Source organism: Pyrus communis, chromosome 15, assembly GCF_041283825.1.
Source record: "Pyrus communis isolate YQ-2024b chromosome 15, ASM4128382v1, whole genome shotgun sequence".
In the NCBI taxonomy this organism is placed as follows: domain Eukaryota; kingdom Viridiplantae; phylum Streptophyta; class Magnoliopsida; order Rosales; family Rosaceae; genus Pyrus; species Pyrus communis.
Genome location: NC_142579.1, coordinates 29,102,399 through 29,124,778, shown reverse-complemented (window position 1 = coordinate 29,124,778; position 22,380 = coordinate 29,102,399). Strand labels below are relative to the sequence as shown.

The following is a 22,380-nucleotide window of genomic DNA, read 5'->3' as shown; positions in this document are numbered from 1 at the left end:
AAAAAATAAAAGAAAAATGGTAAAAAATGCTCATCAACTCTTATCTGGAGATTCTGTTCTTGTGGTGGTGTGTGATTGGGAACCAAAAGATTAGTCTAAAAGCTGATTTTTCTTCCAATTATTTCAGAGCATCTTCACACAGATGTATATCATATGCCTGTACAATTATGTACACAAACACTACTTCTTCTCCACATTCCACAGCTGAAAACAATAGCAAAATCCATAAAAAACAGCAAAAAGAAGCGTGGGAAAAAGCAGTTTTGGCTTCATGGGAAGCAGAAAACTTTGACAACTCTCTCTCTCTCTCTCTCTCTCTCTCTCTCTCTCTCTACACTTCAGCTCTTAGTTAAAATCAAGAAGAAAACTTTGAGAAAAAGGGGAATAAAGGGTTTTTCTTTCTGTGGAAGAATTTGCATCAAAAGTTAATCTTGATCCCTTCATCTAAAAAGGAGATTCATACATTGACACTTACCAAATTTTCAGTCCTTTTGACAAACAACAAAAGTTAAATAAAAGCGTTACAGCTCTTAAGGAATATATCAGCACTCTTTAATTCCCTAAATAATTTGACACGAACAATGTGTTTCTCCCTCTGCACCTAAATTCGGATTTTCCTCGCTCTATTTTGTTTGGTTATTTGGAATATCGCTCAGATGAAGAGAAGATGAAAAACCCGAATACACGAACATAAAAAGGTTGATATAAGTCAAGAACTGACAAGTAAAAGGACAAAAATAAACTTTTATTACCAATTAGGACGAAATGAAATTACTCGAGCAAGCTTAATTTTTTTTTTTTTTTCTCTTCAATTAGATCCACAGTTACAAAGACGTACAGCGAAACAGCAATTCAGGGAAATTATTACCTAACAGATACAGCAGAGTTTACAGAATCTAATCAATTTTTCTCCCTTTTTTTTCTACCATCTCAACATGCAAAAGAATTGGGAAGACAAATTATAATCTCTCTCTCTCTCTCACTTTCTCTCTCTAAGAAGGCCTAATTCTCTTGTGCCCAGCTTTTCCATCAGACTTCAAAGCCCCACTGGAATCCCCTCCCTCAGAAGAAGTATCCATGGATTTGGTGAAGGAGCTTGAGAGATCACCATAAAGATCAACCACTCTCCTGATGTTGTTGTTGAGCTCTCTGATCAGACCCACATTTCTGCTTAAATTGTCAGGAATTTTGGACTCATGGTTGTGATTAATCTCATTTATCAGCACCCTGTTTTGGTCCAAGATATTCTGCACTTGCACAAAGCTCTTCTGAAATGTCTGCAGAACCTTTCCATCAATTTGTGTGCTGCCATTGCCAAGCCCTGAGAATGTGTCACCCTCCATTGATTGAATTAAATTAAATTCTTTTATTTTCTGAGGACTCGGAAAAATTAGGATCAGATCAGAACCAGTCCTGCACAATCAAGAACACTGATTACTGTTTTTTTTTACTAAAATGAACTGACTTAGTAAAACGTTTGGTGCACTATCGGACTGAGAAGCAAGATAAAGAAAATAGTACTGCCCTCAGTTTGGTGTTTGCCCTTAATTTTTTTTTGTATTTTAAGTTCTCAAGCTCAACACAGACACAAGGAAAGAATTCGGATATCAGTCAGACGTACAAATCCAAATGGATAAATTATAGTACTTCAGCAAGATATCAAGAAAGTCCTCGCATCAAGAATGTGAAGGTTCTCATTTTCTTCCTTTACAAGCTTTTCGTTGAACTGTTTCCGACGAAGGAGATAGTTAAAGGATTTGAGAACAATACCATCCATAAGAGGAACATGAGTAGGTGCTTTAGTAAAAATCATTAGCATAAGTATGTTTATGTTGATTGAATGCCACTGAAAGCTCCTAACTTTAAGCAATTAATCAACAATTTATGATAAACTCATCAGAAAAAAAAATTGTTCAAAGATTCATATCAGCATCAAAATCCATGAATTCACACACATCAGCATCGAAATATATGAAGCCGGACTTTCAACCCGAATCACCAAAATTTCAGGAAATCGGCTAAATATCACTGGACAAATGACTCTATCAAATCTAAGAAACGAATGACGAGATGGAAATTTCCGAAATTTGAAGGAAATTTCCGAAATTTGAAGGAAATTCACCGAAATTGAACAGAAAAAAGGGAAACGAAAGACATCCCAAAAAGCCAACCCCAATTAGAGTTGTAAATTCCAAATGAAGCAAAACCTAAATTACACAAATTAAGATGGCAATCCAATCCACCAACCCAGCAAATGGACCTTAAGAAATCAAACATTTCAGAGAAATCAATATTACGTAGAAAAGGGGAGGCAGAGTTGAGTCACCTCTGACGCGTTATTCAGCTATACTGAGTCCGTCGAGCATCTCTACCCAACTTCCATTCAACAGATCGGCATGAAAGACCAGAAAACGCTACCGAATTCAGAGTTCAGAAAGCTAGGGCACCCAAATCCAACGCAGAATCGTTCGTCTTCAGATCACACTCGGACTCCCTCTGTGTATTTCTTTTCCTTTGCCGGGACTCCGATTTCACGACGCGGCAGAAAGCACCAAACGAAGACCATCGGCAGCGACGCAGGTCCGTCGTTGATCGTCTACATGTTGGACGTCTACGCGGAGGTGCGACAAGGAAGGAGAAGGGAGAGGGCGAAGGTGCAAAGGAGAAGACGACGACGAGGGAGCAGCTGCTGCGGCTGATGCGCGAGGGTGCGTAGGAGAAGGGAGAGGACGGGATTAGAGGGCGGCTTAGCAGTCCTAATCCCGTTAAATTTGGTCCGACTAATAAACATAAGACTTCCCTTACTTTTTTAGTCCAATCCACTAAAAGCTAGCAAACAAACGCACCCTTAATTATAACCTCTTATCTGAACCTGCTTTGCACTAATAACCAATACACGCTAAGAACATGGAGGATAGTGATTTCCGTATTCTCATTTTCGCCTTCTGTTGCAGTTATCTACCTTGTTTTTGTTCCTTGGTTATACTTTAACGAGTGTCCAAAGACAAAAAAAACAAAGAGTGTGAGAACCACTTCCCGAACATAAGTGTACATGAGACAATTTCTGTGGAAAAAATATTGACCTTCAAGGGTTCTTTTTCACATGAGAATCAAATAACAGACATGAGTTTTGCTGTTATTATTATTATTTACTATTATTGTTGTTGCGTTATTTATGATGAGACGGGAAAAGGCAGATCCCATTCCATAAAAAGGAACCTTTTATAATGTACTAAGAAAAAACCCACCTAAAGCTCAGAGTTCCCAAAGAAGAATCTCAAACACCCAAAAATTAAATTAAAAATAAAAAACTCAGCCAATGATGCAGAGAAGATGAGGCCATGAGAGGACTACTACTGCAGACACAAACAGCATTCTTTGATCCTTACCCACAAAAATACAAGAACTAAATTAAATCTGTTAATTCACAAATAAATAAATTAAACATGGACTAATTGGGAAATCAGAGGCGCATGAAAATTTGCAGTTGAAGAAGAATAAAAACTCCAGAAGTGGAAAACAATACTAAATAAACTAAGAAAAAGAATAATGCCTTTAATAAATAATTATAAAATTGCAAACACCAACAATACAAATATCTTCACAATCCAAATTTGAGGAAGAGCCAAAAACTCCAAAAAATCCACAACAAAGATTAGAACTTTGGATGAAAAACAAGAACCCGATATGGTCAATGTGTTAGCAGAAGAAAATTGAACAAAACCCATAAATTCAATATACAAAAAAAACACATATAATTCAGCTATAAAAAAGAAAAGAGACATCCTTTTCTGTTTTTGTTTTTTTTATTCAACCTGGTTTTCCAAATACTTAAAATAAAATATTATAAAATTCGTACCTTGGCAATCTGGAACATTAGTCTGCGAAAAGACAGAGATTGAATGAAAGAGGAGGAAGACGACGACGGAATCCGAGAAAACGTTGCAAAAGATCGGCGATTGAATCGAATCTCCGGAACAGAAAGAGAGGAGAAGAGAAGAGAACAGAACACAACACCTCTGAATTCTGAAAAATTGAGAGAGAGAGAGAGAGAGAGAGAGAGAGAGAGAGAGAGAGAGTATATGTAGATTTGACAGTCACGCTCGGACCCCCTCTCAGTGTGTGTAAATATTTTAGCTCCCTTAATATATTGTAGATTATCGTATAATAGTATAAAATCCATATCTACCTGTTATTTTCCTATTTTATTTTATTTATTTTATTTTGGATTCAGTTTGGGATTTGCTTGTGTGTTTCCTCATATCCTAATTATGGTTTGTTTATTGGTCACGTTGGTAGTGATTGATGATGCAATTAATCTGCAATTGCTGCCGGAAATGAGGTATTTTGCAATTTAAGGACATTGTTGACCACATCTCTATTATAACTGTTTAACTAACTGTAATAAAATCGTTTAACTTACTCACCACATCTCTAATACAACTGTTTAATTCATTAACCACATATATATAGACTGTAATAGAGTTATTAGCACTCATCTCTCTGCATCACTTGAATCACTTTGTTGTACACAATCAAATGTTGCATGTAAGTTTCTCTCTTGATAAAGTCTCATTACTCTTATTAGGCGATTGTCACTAGATAGTCTTTCTTTAATTTATCTGCAATGTGTATAACCATAATTTTTCTCATTTGATACGCAACCACTTCATAATTTCTTGTAAAGTCACGATTATTGAATATTGTTTAATTAATAATAGTCGCCTCTTAACACCCCACCCACCCCTTATTTGGTAATTTCATGTGAATAAAAGATATGAATCGTTAACATGTAAGACATGCGTATGATTTATCTCTAATGCAGTTTATCGACTCGTCTATGTAATAATGATTAAACTTTTAGAATTTAAGAATCAACTTTTTCTAGAGTCTAAAGCAATATTAATTTTGTGTGGATTTACATACGAGATCTATATGATAGGTACATGAGAAATCTCTCAGGTGTTGGTTTACATATGTTTTCGCTTGAAAGGACTTTTGGTTTTGTGTATGAATTAGATCCATAACTTTTAGGCTGTTTTCTTTCATCTTAAAACACAATTTCCTTTCAATTTAACATATTGCACATAATGATGTAATATTTACTATATCATTGAATAATATGATACATTTGGGGAGGCCTAATCTCTCTCCTCTTCTTTTTCCTCCTATTTGAACGGTTATGGTTTAACCATGTCAACATCTTATATTGATTTTTTTATAAAGACAATAAGACAAAAAAAAAAAAAAAAAAAAACAATATGTAAGATGAGGGAAGAGAAGGGGATGAGAATAGAAGGGGAGAGAATCCTACTCCTGCATTTGATACTAAAAGAGAACAGTACACATCTACTTTAAAAGACTAAGAAAGTCAACAAAGTTATCTTTTCACTTCACGCCTCTATTTATTTATTTTATTTTTTTGACAAATAAATTGGTATTTCATTAATCATCTCAAACAATACACAAGTGAAAATTAGATACAAAGATAATACTCGGGAGATTAAAATTTTAAACTAAATTTGACAAAATGATATGTCATCGATAAGAAATAAGCACGTTAACACTTAAGTAATAATTTAATCATCAACAACAATATCATTTACTTTACATAATTTAGTTTAAAAATTTAATCTCCTTAGCATTACCTATTATACAATTAATATTTGATAGATTTCACTTTTTATGTCATCGATGTTGTTGTGATAAAACCCAACACTTAATAATAAGTGGTTAAATTGGACCAACAATTGTCGTGTTAGTGATGAACCATATTAGACCTAAAAAGTTTATCAGGTATAACCACATTAGTTAGGTTATATATGTTCTTCTCATGCGCTCGAGTTTGAATTTTCTTGTAAATATCGTAATTACTTTTGTAAAATTATGAATCAAGGAAAATTATGAGTTTGGATTTTATGCTTATTAAAAAAAGATATTAAAGTACTACAATCGTAATTACGGAAACCCATGTCCCAACTCTCAATTTTGTTTCGATTGTCCCCTTCGAAAATAAATAAATGAAGATAAAACCATGGTATTAGACTATAAAGTCACATCTAAAACCTTGCCAATCAGGCGAAGACGCGTGTCTGGGAGGCTCGGGAGATCTGCAAGTTTGGTGCCAAACCTAACCAGGTTCCCCAGCCTGCTGATGAGCTGCGGCTCTCCCTGCTGCAATTTTCTCAACCAATCAAAGTGGAGTGGACCCACTCTCTAATACTTGGTAAAGGAAATTGTAGCAATAGTCTCTCAATTTTAACATAATTGAAATAATACATTCTCAATTAAAAATTATTGATTGTTGGTCTCTTAACTCGTCAAAACGTGCAGCTTTAGTTATTTTCCTCAACTTCATAAGACTTTCGTTCAAATGAGTCACATGCACACACATGAGGCTAAAATGAAGGAGCAAACATGGTAACCAAATGAAAAAAATTATAGCAATAGCTTAACTCAACTAGAGCCATTACTTCAATTTTCTCAACGCTTGAAATATAAATAGGGGTGTGCTATCCAAACACTTATTTTACTTTCTACACACTTTTTTAATTTGCAACCATCAGATCAGCTGCATTAAATAATATCAAATGATAGAAATTAAGAAGAGATATACGAAAAGTACAAAAAGTTGAATATCACACCTTTATAAATATATATATATATATATATATTTTTTTTTTTGTTGAAGAATAAGGAAAAAAAAGAATGGGAATCCGCAAGATGTGTGCCCTGTGGACACGCCAGTCAAGTATAATCTCTTGTTTTTTCCTATGTGCGACGGAGCCTACACACCACTTTCAAAATCTATTATTATGTTATTTTGTCTATGTAAAAATCGAACAAGGGATTTGTATCAAACATGGTTTCAACGACAATGAAGGTGTTTGTATAACTCATTTAGCTCAATTTTTTTAATAGTGTGTAGGAGTAAATTCTTTGTAATCATTTATTTATTTCTATTAATCTTTTTGCACGAGCTAACTGCTCATGCACGAAGTCTTTTCTTAATCGCTGTCATTATGCGCTCTTAAGTATGTGATCTTAAGTAAAATTGTATTGCATTTTAAACATTTAGTCATTTACTTATGTTATAATCGGTATGCCAATGAAATAAGGCATTAGAGATGGCCACCTTACTTGATTTATACAAGTAAATTACTCTGCTATTGAAATAAAGCATTTAGTCATTACTTCTGCACCTGTAAAAAAAAAACAAATATAAAAGAATACACATATGAATAAAATTAGACATCTATAAATTTTTATCATCCTAACCAATATGAATTAGTGTTTTTCTTATTAGTTAAAATCCACATCATCATCCAAGTCATTTAATGTTTAAAAATCTCAGCATCACTCTTAGTCAAGACCGTTGGATGTTATAAGGTCTAAAGACTATAAAGGAGTGTAAAAATGTTTGTCAAAATTTGTCCCTTGATCCTATCTCAATATTATATATATTATAATATTGAAGTTTAACGATCCGAACTGTCTATTTTGTAAGTCTTGATTCATAAATCATCATTGTAAAAATTCAATTCAATCCGAAATCATTTGCCTATTTAATTATCACGATGAAATTTTAATGTTTTTCTTAGAACAAAGTGTTCGTCAATTTGTTTGAACTAAATTAGATGTCTCGAATATTTATAATTTGGCTAATATTTTCTAAGGATGATATATGAGGTGCAACTTGAAAAATAAACGATTTGGACTGTTAAAGTTCGATGTGATGTGGACCGCACAACTAATCCCATTTTTATAAATTAAAAGAAAAAAAAAAAGAATCATTTCCCTTAAAGACCTCCTATATACATACATACATACATATACACACACACACACGCACACGTACATACAAATCCAATGATCCTTGGGTTTGGATACATTTTCCATATTAACAAGTCCCATGATCTATTGGTTGCAACTTAGTACGTATGCATTTGTTCTATACACGCTAGTAATTAATTCATTACCTAATAATGTCCATTACATGTAAACAACACTTTGATAGTTAGGAAGTAGGAACTAGATATGATCCCATCCAAACTTCAAATCATGTTCATGACGGCATACATTTTGTAATTTAGCATGAATAGTGATAGTATAATTAGAGTTTAATCCAATTGCCAGCAAGATTCTCATATTATTAATCACATAAAAAAACCATGCGGACCACGTTAATTAAACTATGATTAGTACTAACCTAGGAGCACTTTAACAAGTACACTACATTATTGGGCATGGTCGTTTTCACAAGTTGATCATAAACAAATGGGAAGAGATCTGGTTCGGATAGCTCCCATCAAAGGTCCAGGATTAAGTGATCTGAACCGTTAAAATTTGATCCAACAACTACAAACAGAAGACCTCTCTAAAGTTACAATAATTATAACCGTTGGATCAAATTTCAACGATCCGAATCATTTAATCCTGAATCTTTGATGGGAGAGATTTGGACCGGATCTTTTCCCTAAACAAATAAACAACAAGCCCATTTGGCTTCGGCTTTTTTTAGATTATTTTTTTTTTGTGGTTTTTTGGGAAATAAATAGAGAGAGAATAGTTGAGTACTGATCCGTGCACCATAAGCTCAGTGAGTCATTCTTTAAAAAGGAAAATTAATGAAAAAGATTTGAAAATTTTGAGTTTTAACGATAAGAACAAAATAAAAGGTAAAGTGAATAGTACCATGATTGACTTTTTAGTGTAAAAATATAATTTTTCGTTAAAATGAACATTAACGAGAGTTTTTCGTTAAAGTTATCGTATTTAAAACTCTAATGATTTCAATGATTATCTGTAATCTCCACGATTGGTTTTCTAAATAGGAGACAATCTAAAGGCAAACGTTTCAGTCTCCACTAAGCACGCCAACTTTCCTTTTTATAATGGGAATGGTGGTGTTGGCGTCTTGTGTTGGGGAATCTTGAGATTGCTTTTCTTTCTCGAGTTCTCTTCTTAATTTCGGATCTGATTGGAACGAGTTTTATGTAAGATTAAACCGTTATAAAGGTTTCTTAAATGCTTATATGCGGGATCTAATTATTTTTCTAAATCACTCAGTTGTACATCTCATGGGAGAAAAATTGTTCAATTTCAATAAAAAGAGAGGTGTGCAAGAGATAAAAAAAAATAGTGTGGATAAGTTGTCTTATATAAAATTAATTTTCTTCTCTAACTCTCTCATTATTTTCTTTCTGTTTCTTTAGTTTATGATGAATAAACAGTAGTGCTTCTCTTCTTAACGTCGATAAATACAAACATGCTTTGCATTAAAATATAAGAGCATTTTCTCTCACCATCATAACTATAGTGTATGTTCACCATCCACTTAATTATCTGTCATATGTCTTTTCACCTAACTCAACCAATTGAGAAAACATGTGATAAATAATTAGATGTATGATGAGCATACATCATAGTTTACGGTAGATTCGGTAGTGAGCAAAAATGCACTCTTAAAATTCTTCTCAACCAGACTCGGCCATATCTGATTGTATAATAATGTGTATTAACCCATACCCACCCGTCGGTACAATAGTTGTCCAAATCCAACCCAGCAACCCACCAAGCCGTCATGGGAAGGTGAGTTGGACTTGGGAGTTTTGGAAGGGGAATAGGTGGAGGATGCCGATGAGTCCCATATGAAAATAGCAGGCACATGGGAAATGCCGAAATGGCTTCGAAACATTATTGGATGGGAGGGGGAATTTGCAAATTTGCAATGCCAAATCCCAAACGAGATGGAGGGTTTATCGGAGTGACTTCATCACTTGACCCAAGTCAAGCCTTGTCGTTTTTGTCGCACCTTCGTTTATTTATTTATTTCAAATCTAACATACTATCATATGTTTGTCATTTAGTAGTACGATCTAGTTATATTCCTATTTACTTGTAAGTGAGAGGTCTTAGGTTCAACTCGACAAGGAAGAATTTTAACCACATTTTTGATAGTCCATTGTAAGATTAAACTCATTTCCCATCTCTTTTAGTGTAGATAATATCCTTTAATAAAAAATAAAAAAAAAATCCTACCATACATTTTAGGTATCTGATCACTTTTTAGACTTTGCTCTCTATAATCCAATAAACATAGTTTGGTCTTTTCTATTGTATACACACTAAACTCATAACCTTACTAGGCCTACATGACATTATCATATTTTTATGTGACTTTTTCTCCTTTAAAAGTTGCAAAATATTTGGTCACCAATGAAATCTTATCCCTATCTATACATATGTGTATATAACTTTTTTTAATATAACAATATATTTATATTAACGGTTGCAAGATTGGGTTTATGCCAGTCAATGGGCAAGTCAAAATAATTTAGTATTTAACTCGTCATTTACAAAGTTAAATTTAAGACCTCTCACTTACAAGTGAAGGAAAATATCATTAAAATGTAGTACTAAGTATCCTACCTATGTGTAAACATGTAATGGTTTTCGCTCTCCAATTTTATTTTTATGCTACTGTTTTATTTTATCCTTTATAAAATTACGGAAGTTTAATACGAGTGCTTAAAGAATTTGAATATCTCCATCGTTGCCAATTGATTTTGGGTTAAATGCTCACCGTATATATCTCCAAGCCACCTTTGGATTAGTCGGAGAGTTTGAATTGAATCGCATCTATAACTAGGATCAACTAACTGTTGGAGTATGCATACAAATAAAGCATTGCCAGAATTCGACATCGCTCAATACATGTTTTATTATACTTTATATGCTTTTATGCCTTGCAGTTAATTAAATGAAGATTGGAATGGTGGGATGGACTTTTAGCCTATGTATGTAGTGAAAGGTTGGGCCTCGGGGATCTTCAAAATTAATAGAGTAATGTTATTCATATTATGTTTTTGTACCATATTTTTATACCATCTTAAATGACATTTGATGTGGACAGCCACATCATTTGAATTAATCATATTTTTAAATTTAGTTTATTATTTAATAAACTAATAATTAAGAAAAACTAGTTAATTAAATGATAATTGTGGTATACGAGGGGTCTTTCTCATTCATTTCCTTGGGTTTTGCAAATTTTTCAAATGATGTGACTGTCCACATCAAATGACACCTAAGGTGATATAGAAATATAGTATAAAAATATGATATGAATATCATTACTCAAATTAATAAAGACAACCAAACAGAAAATAATTTGAAAGAACAACTCTACGTATACACCATACAAGGCTGCTATAAAAATCAATTTTATTTTCACGTAAACATCTTTCCGTTTGCATAAAGAGAGAAGCACACAAAAGTTCACCAAAGATCAAGGATCTAGTGCTGGATCCTTGGTTTATAGACAGTTAAATCATGGGAGACAGATGTCAGTTGAACTTCAAGCATCGAGAATGGGCAAAATTTTGTTTTTATAACATTACGACTATGTAAGCCTCTATCTATGAATCAAGTCAATTTATTTTTTGTTCTAGTGAATTTCATTGTATAACATATGTTATAGTCGTTTGTTTGTTGTTGTAACATTTTACTATTTGTTATAGTTATATATTTATTGTTATATCACTTTCGATTTCATTGGTATTAGTCTATTGTAGATACTGACTTTTTCGTCACACTAACACCAATATTATATCTAAATTTGCATCTTACTACATGCAAAACACAACATGTCACATCCCGGCCCGGGCGACACCATTTCCCGGGCCCACTCCACCACCATAGCACGATATTGTCCGCTTTGGGCCCTGACCACGCCCTCATGGTTTTGTTTTTGGGAAATCACACGAGAACTTCCTGATGGGTCACCCATCCTGGGAATGCTCTCACGTGCTACTCGCTTAACTTCGGAGTTCCCATGGAACCCGAAGCCAGTGAGCTCCCAAAAGGCCTCGTGCTAGGTAGGGATGGGAATATACATATAAGGATCACTCCCCTGGGCGATGTGGGATGTCACAATCCACCCCTCTTAGGGGCCCGACGTCCTCGTCGGCACACCACGGCCAGGGTTAGGCTCTGATGCCAAATTGTCACATCCCGGCCCGGGGCGGATCACTTCCTGGGTCCGCTCCACCACCGTAGCACGATATTGTCCGCTTTGGGTTTACCATTCCCTCACGGTTTTGTTTTTGGGAACTCACGAGCAATTTCCTAGTGGGTCACCCATCATGGGATTCCTCTAGCCCCCTTCTCGCTTAACTTCGGAGTTCCGACGGAACCCAAAGCCAATGAGCTCCCAAAAGGCCTCGTGCTAGGTAGGGATGGGAATATACATATAAGGATCACTCCCCTGGACGATGTGGGATGTCACACAACATGTGTGAGAGTTTATCACAAAAAAGTCTCGGTATAATTGCATCGATCTTCTACATACAAATCATGACATGTGTGAGAATTTTATCATAAAATGCCTCGATATAATTCAAAGCGGAACCTTTCAATATAAATTTTTCCGACGTTAGGTGACAGGTATAGTATATATAGATACAATATATATATATATATATATATATGTATATGTATATATATAATCACATTGTATAGGCTTAAGTTGTTTGTCAATGATCCAAATATATAGCTTTATGATTGGGCAATCTATGAGTATATGTATTTGGTGAAATTTAAAAAAATAACTTCAATGTATTTGACCCTATTTACCGCATGCATATGCTGTGGTATATATGTTTTTAACTTATAGGGATCGAGTGCTTAGAGTTTTTGGAGTGTGTGCAGAAATTCATCTGTAAGTTTATTTAATTTCTGGCATTTCGTATACGTACCCTACAGCTTTTTCGTAGTGGATGATCGACCAGCAGGGCAGATTCTCACCCAAAAAAACAGTGGCTGGTTAACTGTATATTTGATTGGGCCATCGGTTAGATATAGAATTCAATTGGAGTTTTCAGTGCCATGACTCATGCATGACCCACGCATGAAAGGCTAGCCACACAGAATGAAACTCGTGTTGCATTTTCGATCTTAAGACTTCTTCTAGTATTGGAAGATAAACACCTCTTCTGACATAATGTACGAACTATATCGCACGTGGTATGTCGCTAGATGAAAACTTGACAATAATTATTGACATTAGTTGTATGCGTAATGTTAGGTAGATCAAATTTTTTAAACCAAGTTTGCAAACTAAATAATATGGTTGTAGATGATTGGATTATTAATTAAGTGTTGATTAACATGCTTATTTCTTATTAATGACATATCATTTAGTTTAAAAATTTTTGTTTTCCTAACATTACTCTTAGTTGTATAGAATGAAATGGGTAAAACTTTAATAGTGGCTAAGGAGTTGGATTTTTATCCAGCTTATTTGCTACTTATCAGTCTTTACTCACCATATACACCTATAGTTCCTATAGTCAAATGTTTTTGAAGTGTATGAGAACAAAACTATTTAGACACGTAAAATTAACACACTTACTGACACATGTATTGTTAAAGTCTCAGAGAGACGGACCGCAGTCCATCACTAATTGCATTGATAATGTCCCACTTAACCCCTTGTCCAATCAATAGGTATGGGTTGTATTGTTAAAGTTTTAGAGAGACGGGTTGATGTTCACCATTAATTGCATCAATAATGTCTTCACTTAACCGCCCGTGCAATCAATAGTTGTGGGGTTTTGAAGTGAACATCCTAATTTTGTTAGCTGCACAAGTCAAAAAAGACCTCGATCTAATTAAAAGTGGAACTGTTTGATATAAGTTTGATTTGTTTTGTGAGATGACCGATGTGAGACTTTTAACTTTATTCAATATGTATGAGACTGCCATTATTTGTGGAACTCATCTTTATTAGAAAGTGCGTAAAAAATGTTTCACTTTTGTATGTCTAAATAACATCGCTCAAAATTTTGAGCTTTGAACTGTAGAACCTCTGGCATTTTTGTTTATGAAATATGGTTTCCTTCCCTACTGAAACCCTAGCAGCTTAGGATACAGGATTAACCAGGACACACACACACACACATATATATATATATGTATATATAGGAAGCCTTTAAGGGAAGAGATTCCTATTTTTCAAAAAAAATAGGGACATCCTCTTAACCGTTATATTTGGCTTTAACCAAATTCTATGGTTCAGATTCTGTGGCCTGTGATTTAATCTCAGCCACAAAATTTCATTAAAGTCAAATCTAATAGTCAAGAGGGTGTTCCCATTTTTTTTTTTTTGAAAAATGGGAATCCCTTCTCTATATCCATATATATGTATCAAGTGTGACTAGCTAGCTTGAGATATAAAAGAGCTTTTACAGTACTGGTAAATATTATTAATAGATGGTGGAGATTGATTTATGATTAAATGGTGGAGATTGGTCTATTAAGAGTTTGTTAGAAAGTTAGAGTTAGTTATTTTGTAAGCTAGTATAAATTGTAAATTCTCTCTCATTTTATGTAATCTGTTCAACTATCGATACAAGATTTGATTTCCTTCTAAACCTTCATCTTCTTCTTCTCTGTAATTTCAATAGTTTCATGCCTCTTCCATCGTAGTTAATAAATTTTCCATATATGCATGCATGAGGATGAAAAGTACATATAAATATTAGCCAAAATACTGTAATATTCTCGCCACTGCCAGAAACATTAATGCAAATGAATGATTGATATGGACCCCATATATATATAGATTGATATGGTCCTATCAATCTATATATATATATGGGGTCCATATCAATCATTCATTTGCATTAATGTTTCTGCTCATTCATTTAAGACAAAATTGATCGAAAACACAACATACCTTTCTCTCTCTCGATCGTTGAAAAATACCTAGCAAAATCACGTTAAACATAGAAAAAAACGCATGCATATATGTGTATAGTTGGTAAATATTTGGTTTTGTTGCTGCATTAAAGCGGTTAAATCTTAAAAATTAACGTCAAATCTTACAAAAACATTTGTTGTTGCTATCATTCCAAAAATGGAACCAAAGTTTAGTTTCATACATCTTTTTTAATTTTTAACCGTTGGATCAAACGAATTAAAGAAAATAAATAAATAAAATTTAATAAGGATGTGTGGTAGGTAAAATGGGTGTGTATCTTATATATATACACAACAACATGCAAGGATTTCTCCACACAGAAAAGTTATATACAGAGAGAGAGAGAGAGAGAGAGAGAGAGAGAGAGAGAGAGAGATGGGGAGAAAACCATACGATGATACAGACGGGCTAAAAAGAGGAGCATGGTGTGCTGAGGAAGATAAAGTCCTTACTGATTACATCAGAACTCATGGAGAAGGAAAATGGAGACATGTTGCTAAAAAAGCTGGTTCGTATACATTTCAAGCGAACGTTTTTATTTTTATACATAGTTTTCGTAGTGATAATATACATACATAATACATGTAATTGATTATTACTGTATACATTGGTAGGGTTGAATCGGAGTGGGAAGAGTTGCAGACTGCGATGGTTGAATTATCTTAAGCCTGATGTTAAGAGAGGCAACATTTCTCCGGAAGAAGAAGACCTCATTATCAGATTGCACAAGCTTCTTGGAAACAGGTATGACATATTTTTGCACATTAATAGTGTGAATCCCAGGTCGGTGAAGTAAACGCTTGCATAAGTGTTTACATGAAATATGGTCTCCACCAACTGCCAATTGATTTCAGATTTGGATGTTTATACTAACTATATATGATATTAGAGTAGATTATTCACGTTCTCACATGTAAGAGGGCCCGTTGAGAGTGAAAATTTCACATCGAAACCTTGAGTAGGTGTTTAAATTATCTTGAGCATTTGGATCCACTGCCTATTAGTTTTGGGTTAAATACTCACTTTTAATAGTTTTGACCATAATTAGCTGTTAATTTTTTTTTATAATTAAATCTGATGCAAATAGATAAATCTAGTCCTCCGAGTTTTTGATTACATTGTGTCTTTTTGTGATCCAAGCACACGCACAGAATTAATTAAAATAATAACGGTGGACGTATATATTGAAATATTAGGTGGTCTCTCATAGCCGGAAGATTGCCCGGTCGAACAGATAATGAAATCAAGAACTTCTGGAATATTAATTTGAGCAAAAGAATTCAAGAGGAAAGACCTCGACGTGTCACTAATAGCAGTCAGGCGCCTAATGATGGCGATAATCGTGATCAACTCAGTAATTATTGTTCTAATCGTTCCAAAGACGACGATGATCAATCCAATCCAGTGAAATCCAATCCGGTGGTACTATCAGACATCTCTGGTGACCGTGATCAGAATTCATCGCTGAGTTTTCTAAGAGATTTCGACAGTTACATCCATGGCCATTCACACAAGGCCGAAATCAATGGATTTCGGAATTATATGGTGGATGATTTGAACTTCGTTGGACATAACCAAGTTTGAGGATTTAGTACTAAGGGAGGAATCGCATATAGAAGCTGCAAAGTGGAAATATTGGGGTGCTACTAGTGATCACTTATTATTTCAACCAAATCATGAAGATGTAGACCTCCATGCAATTTCAGCTTTTCTCAATTCACAAGATGGCTTTCATCCGTGGATTAATTAAGATTAATCAAACCCTTATCGCCAGTCCAATTTTGCCTACTCCATAATGCTATGCAATCTCCTCCTACTAAGGAATTCCTTAAATAACTTTGGTATATATGCATTTCAAATTCATGAAAATACAAGGAAAACCTTGTATAAAAAGGGTGCGGAATGTCATTTTTGGAGTGTTAACAACACTCTCTATATGTAATGAATACTTTGATGTCCAAATAAAGGTTCGTTCCCATTATTTGCTAGTATATATGCACCAGTATTAATTGTTGTAAATTGTATAATGTGTGTGTGTATTGGCGGTGACTCGTGATGATTTAAATGGCAATTAACTGTAAGTAGTAGCGGATTATTTCTGGGAGAAAAATGTCTTTCTCTTCAACCTTTTGTACTCCGAATTCACTGCCTATTTTCTTTGGTGTAGCTTATAAAATAGTGATTTCGCTTATAATAAAAAAATAACAATCATCACCAAATTTATATACAGTGACTCTGCCTTGGTCCAGAGCCATAATTAATTGTTTGAAACCAAGACAAATTACAGATGGAACGATGATTCTCTACCCTCCTATTCCCATCCTCTTCCATCACTTCCTCTTATACATTGTTTTTTGTCTTATTATCTCTATAAAAAAATCAATATAAAATATTGACGTGGCTTAACCGTGACCGTTCAAATAGGAGGGCATAGAAGGATAGAAAGATTAGGAGGGTAGAGAATCCTCCTTCTTACCGATGAAGTAAATGTTGCTTGATCCCACACATAGTTTTGACGCTCACTATTCATATGCTGTGATATTGAGTTCCTGGGAATTGTTGGACTTTCTTGTGCCTCTAATACGTTTACATCAACATTTATATGGTTTTGTAATCTTCAATTAAACTTCAGTAAGTGTATACAAAGAAATGCTTAGGAAACTCTCTCAAACTGAGATTATCTGTCACCTAACAATTTAACATCAATTTTCATTCAACATTATAAAATATTATGCAAAAAATATGAGCAGGTGGCAAAGAGTCCATAGAAAGTTCCACTTTTAATAAAGTCCCATTAACACTTCTCGAGTGCAACAAACAAAATAGAAAGAAAACTTGTTTTTTCTGCACATTTTTAGTACAATTAACAGGCAAGTACTAAATCAGTTTTGTGCAATTTACTGGAACATGATTCCCTTTCTGTATAGGACTATGGGATGATGGTCGAACTCTTGGATTTAATTCTTTCTCACCAACACAAAAAGTTGATTATCAACGATAGCTAGAGTTGATCAAGGGATATATACTTCCATGCATGTGTTCTTCACGTCGCATTATTGTGTTCACACAAAAACATAAGTTACAAAATTAACTACGTATGTATTAAGATTTGAAAAGGATTTGCCTGATTAAAATTTATAAGGTTATTTAGATATAGACTCTTACAACTTTTATTTTCTAGACAAAAACTCACCTAGTTATAAACTTCCAAATAAAATTCAAATTTGAAAATGACTGCCAAGTAGAAAAATAATTGACCTATTATTACAAGATATTTACAACGTGTACCACAATATTCAAAATAACTCAATAAATGTAATTACTCACCTTAATTACAATGAACAAATAGTTATTACACATATTATTACCCCTAACATATATACACACACACACACACACACACATTCAAATATATATAGTACTACCATAAACTCAATATATATATATATATATATATATATATATATATATATATATATATATATATATATATATATATATATGTATGATGAGCAACTAACATATATTTTGTAGGTAAATTAACGTTGAATCAAATAACATTCTTTTATTTAGTAGGTAATATATTTTCCATGTATTATTACATATATTTGGCACATTTTATTATTATAAGATATATCTACAAATAATAGGTAAATTAATTTTGAATAAAATAAAATTGCTTTATTTTGTAAGTAAAATTAATTTTGAATCAAATAACATTCTTCATTGTGTAGGTATTTTATTTTGTATGTATCATATATTGGGCACATTTTATCATTACATGTACAAATAGTAGGTAAACTAGTATTGAATAAAAAATATTATTTTTTATGTAGGTACATTATTTTGCATTTATTGGGTTTGCTTTATTATGTAGGTAAATTATTTTGCATGTACTTTACATTTATTGGGTAAATTATTTTGCTTTTTTTAAGCATATGACATTTTAAAATTTGAATAGTAGGTGCACTGAATCAAATAACATTTTTTTTTGTAGGTAAATTATTTTGCATGAATTTTTACGATATCAGACATGTTTTTTTTGTTATATATATGTGTGTGTGAAATAATTTACCTACATTTATTTGTAAAATATAATTTGATTGACTAAACTAAGCATGTATTATTACATATATTAGGCATGTTTTATTGTTATTATATATTAGGCAACAAATTTATTATTTTATTATTATTGCAAAATCATTAAATCTTCCTTACAATCCGTATAGAATTAATTGTGTACATCAAACAATCAAATAGGGGTATTTTAGGCATCAACTTTTTTAAATGTGTAAAGTCTAATATGATTAATGAATTTGTTGATGTGGAATCTAGTCAATGAGTTTTATTAGAGTAAAAAACTTATGTCGGGTTTTATGACACACCCCGACCCGGAATATCCACTAGGACCCCAAATCGAGGCGTGCTGGCCGACACCAGGAAGGTGATGAAGCCATAAAGTGTGATAATGTATAAAATTTGAATAAATTAAAATCTAAAAGTGCCTAAGTACACAAGTGCGCGATGAGCGGGTCTGGACCCATTTCACGCGTGATACAGAGTATAGGTATAGTACAGTAAGGTAAGATAATGATTATACCATTATAAGAAGACATCTGTACTGAAAAGTACCACGAATCCTCGACAGTACGGGACTCTGCTGCTAGAACCTGGAGGGGTGCAAAAATAGAAAATGTGAGCGAGTGAGTGAACAAAACTTTTCAAACTAATTTCAATTATCAAAGGCACTAACCCCTCGCCGTAATACCTGTATAATTTCCCAGAAAATAGAATACATATCTATCTCAATCTCATACACGGCATAACAAAGTCCACATGTGTAGTATCCCACATCGCCCGTGAGGGCGTGGTCTTTGGGCCTTATATATCCATGCCCAGAGCTTTAACTTCAGAGATGCCTTTTGTGGACTACGGTCCACAAGAACAAAACCGTGCGGTAGCTGGGTGGCTGCGACATAGTCCAGGCCCAGAATGCCAAAGCGGACAATATCCGAGAGGTTGGAGTCTGGGATGTGACAATTTGGTATCAGAGCCAGACTCACGGCCGTGGTGTGCCGACGAGGACGTCGGGCTCCCTAAGGGGGGTGGATTGTAGTATCCCACATCGCCCGTGAGGGCGTGGTCTTTGGGCCTTATATATCCATGCCCAGAGCTTTAACTTCAGAGAGGCCTTTTGTGGACTACGGTCCACAAGAACAAAACCGTGCGATAGCTGGGTGGCTGCGACATAGTCCAGGCCAAGAATGCCAAAGCGGACAATATCCGAGAGGTTGGAGTCTGGGATGTGACAACATGAATATCATGCCATAGATCTCAATAAACATAAATATCTCATCGACATGTTAGCCGGAGTCACCTCACGTGACTTGTACGACTTATCCATATCTCATGACATATCTCATCAATCATTGCTAGCACTTATAAGTCGGAGTCTCACCGCGCACTCGTGTACTTAGGCACTTTTAGATTTTAATTTATTCACATTTTATACATTATCACACTTTATGGCTTCGTCACCTTCTTGGTGTCGGCCAGCACGCCTCGATTTGGGGTCCTAGTGGATATTCCGGGTCTGGGTGTGTCATTTTATATGGAGAAAATTAAACTTTAGGGGTTAAAGTCATATTTTCAGTAATTTATATAATATATATACATAGGGCACTCACTTTACGGCTATGAAAAATACTAGAAAAATTGCATAATTTTATCTTTCTAGCATTACTTTACCGTTACAAATTAATTACAGTTTAATATATGCATATTTATTCTTTTAATAATTTTTTTGTTACGAGTGGAGCAATGTTTTTCTAATTTTCTTATAAAAGATTTATTGCTTTTATTTCTATATTATTGAGAGCATATCCCCATGAAAAATAAAAATACTGGAAATAAGCTCCTAATTTCATGTTATATCTTGCAAAAGATTTGTTGTTTTTATTTCTATATTGTTGAGAGCATTCTTCCCATGAAAAATAAAAATACTGGAAATCAGCCCCTAATTTCATGTTGGGAAATTTTATTTCAACCCATCTAATCTCTTTTTACACCTAACTTACTCTCTTCATCCATATTTTTTTGGGGCTTTTGGATCTAGGTCCAAAAACATAGGTAGTTTTTGGGACTGAGTCTAGTTATCTAATTACATATGTTGATATCAATTTTGCCCCTTCAGATAAAAATATTTAAATTCTTTAATTTTTTATCATTTATTCAATTTTTAAATTTTGAATATTTAAATACTCCAACTAAAATATTATCTAGTAACTACCTACTATTTATGAAGAAAACAAAACCGATATAATCTAGTAACTACCTACCTATTGTATAGGAAGAAAAATGCTTTATACCTACAAAGCAAATATAATCTACTTGCAAAACAAAAATAAACTACCTATTGTATTGGAAGAAAAATGCTAGGAACCTACATGGCGGAACATAGAAATATAAATACGATATAATATACCTCCATTAAAGAAATGAATTTGGAGGGAAGAACACAAAAATATCACCCATGAAAAGAAGAGACAAAAAAGAGGAGGATTGATAGAGGGAATTGTTTGGAAGAAGGAAAAAAGGTGGGATGAAACGGACTGGGGGTAGAGGTGATTATGTGGCTATAACTAATCCTACAATTAAGGGATTAGTTAAACGACAAATAATCCCATAATTAAGAAATTTTGTGTATTATAACAATTCGTAACCTTAAGAGGTAAATATGGTACAAACCACAAATAAGCATACGTGGAATCTTAATTATTGGACCTATTTCAATGAAGTTGACTAATTCTACTAATGGCTCACAAAATTGGATCTATATCAAGTTATCCCTATTTTTTTAATTAAATAATTAATATCTCTTTAAACCCAAATTTATTACTTAAACTACCCTCTCAAACCCAATTCAAAATGTAAAGTTATCTTTACACCCATTCCCTTTATAAAATAATATCTCTAATTGAATGTTTTTTTCTTCAAAGAGGCGTTCTTTGCCCCTGTATAATTGCATGTGACTAGCATTTCCATAACTGTTTTTTTTCCTGCTACCAAACCCATCCATAGACTTGGGATCCAAGAGATCCTTCCATAGATTTGAATTTTCCAGAGAATGCAATGCAAGCTCCAGTTTAGTCCATCACTTTGCCAGAAACATTTGACCTTGATGCTTTGGATTTGGATGGAAACATGCCACCTGCTTGTGAGTGGTCAAGGTTTATGAGGTTGGGCAATCGTTATTTGCACCAAGAATCAAGTTATATGTCTTTGCACTACTAATCAAAAGTTTTTGCACTGGTGTTTTGAGGGTAGACAGATGGCTGAGAAAAATAAATAAAATATAATATAGTAAGTATCAAATTTAATCCAAAGAAGAAGCAAACAAACAAAATATCCATAAATCGAGTCATACCTTAGTTGGAGGATTCAAAACTTCAAAATCACTATCCGTCAATAAAAAAACTTGTTTTTCTCTATCAAAACTATTAGGGTTTTAGCCGAAATGGACGTAGGATAAACAAAGGGTGATGCTAGGGTTTAATTATAGTGTTTGGGTTTATTGAGAAATTTGAGTTTTAGTATTAATTTTATTTTGTACTAAA

General features: G+C 33.7%; 2 protein-coding genes across 3 annotated transcripts; one reads left to right on the top strand and one right to left on the bottom strand.

Moving 5' to 3' along the window:
• Positions 1–771: 771 nt before the first annotated feature.
• LOC137747909 (protein ELF4-LIKE 3) lies at positions 772–4,000 on the bottom strand. 2 transcript variants are annotated; one of them, XM_068488044.2, is made up of 2 exons: positions 3,860–4,000; positions 772–1,413 (listed from the first exon to the last, which is right to left on the bottom strand). In XM_068488044.2, the coding sequence occupies exon 2, from the start codon at positions 1,341–1,343 to the stop codon at positions 993–995; it is 351 nt and encodes a 116-aa protein (XP_068344145.1). In that variant the 5' UTR covers positions 1,344–1,413; positions 3,860–4,000; the 3' UTR covers positions 772–992. The 2 variants fall into 2 exon arrangements, with proteins under 2 accessions (XP_068344145.1, XP_068344138.1); XM_068488037.2 differs by lacking the exon at positions 3,860–4,000 and adding an exon at positions 2,327–2,466.
• Positions 4,001–15,083: 11,083 nt separating this feature from the next.
• LOC137709560 (transcription factor MYB1-like) lies at positions 15,084–16,745 on the top strand. The gene is made up of 3 exons (XM_088684951.1): positions 15,084–15,272; positions 15,379–15,508; positions 15,961–16,745. The coding sequence occupies exons 1-3, from the start codon at positions 15,140–15,142 to the stop codon at positions 16,346–16,348; spliced, it is 651 nt and encodes a 216-aa protein (XP_088541077.1). The 5' UTR covers positions 15,084–15,139; the 3' UTR covers positions 16,349–16,745.
• The last annotated feature ends 5,635 nt before the right edge of the window (positions 16,746–22,380 follow it).

Bases quoted from the DNA above. Each gene is read 5' to 3' on its own strand.
- LOC137747909 (XM_068488044.2), bottom strand. From the start codon at position 1,343: ATGGAGGGTGACACATTCTCAGGGCTTGGCAATGGCAGCACACAAATT.
- LOC137709560 (XM_088684951.1), top strand. From the start codon at position 15,140: ATGGGGAGAAAACCATACGATGATACAGACGGGCTAAAAAGAGGAGCA. The intron at 15,273-15,378 runs GTTCGTATACAT...ATACATTGGTAG, and splicing joins ACATGTTGCTAAAAAAGCTG to GGTTGAATCGGAGTGGGAAG. The intron at 15,509-15,960 runs GTATGACATATT...TTGAAATATTAG, and splicing joins CACAAGCTTCTTGGAAACAG to GTGGTCTCTCATAGCCGGAA.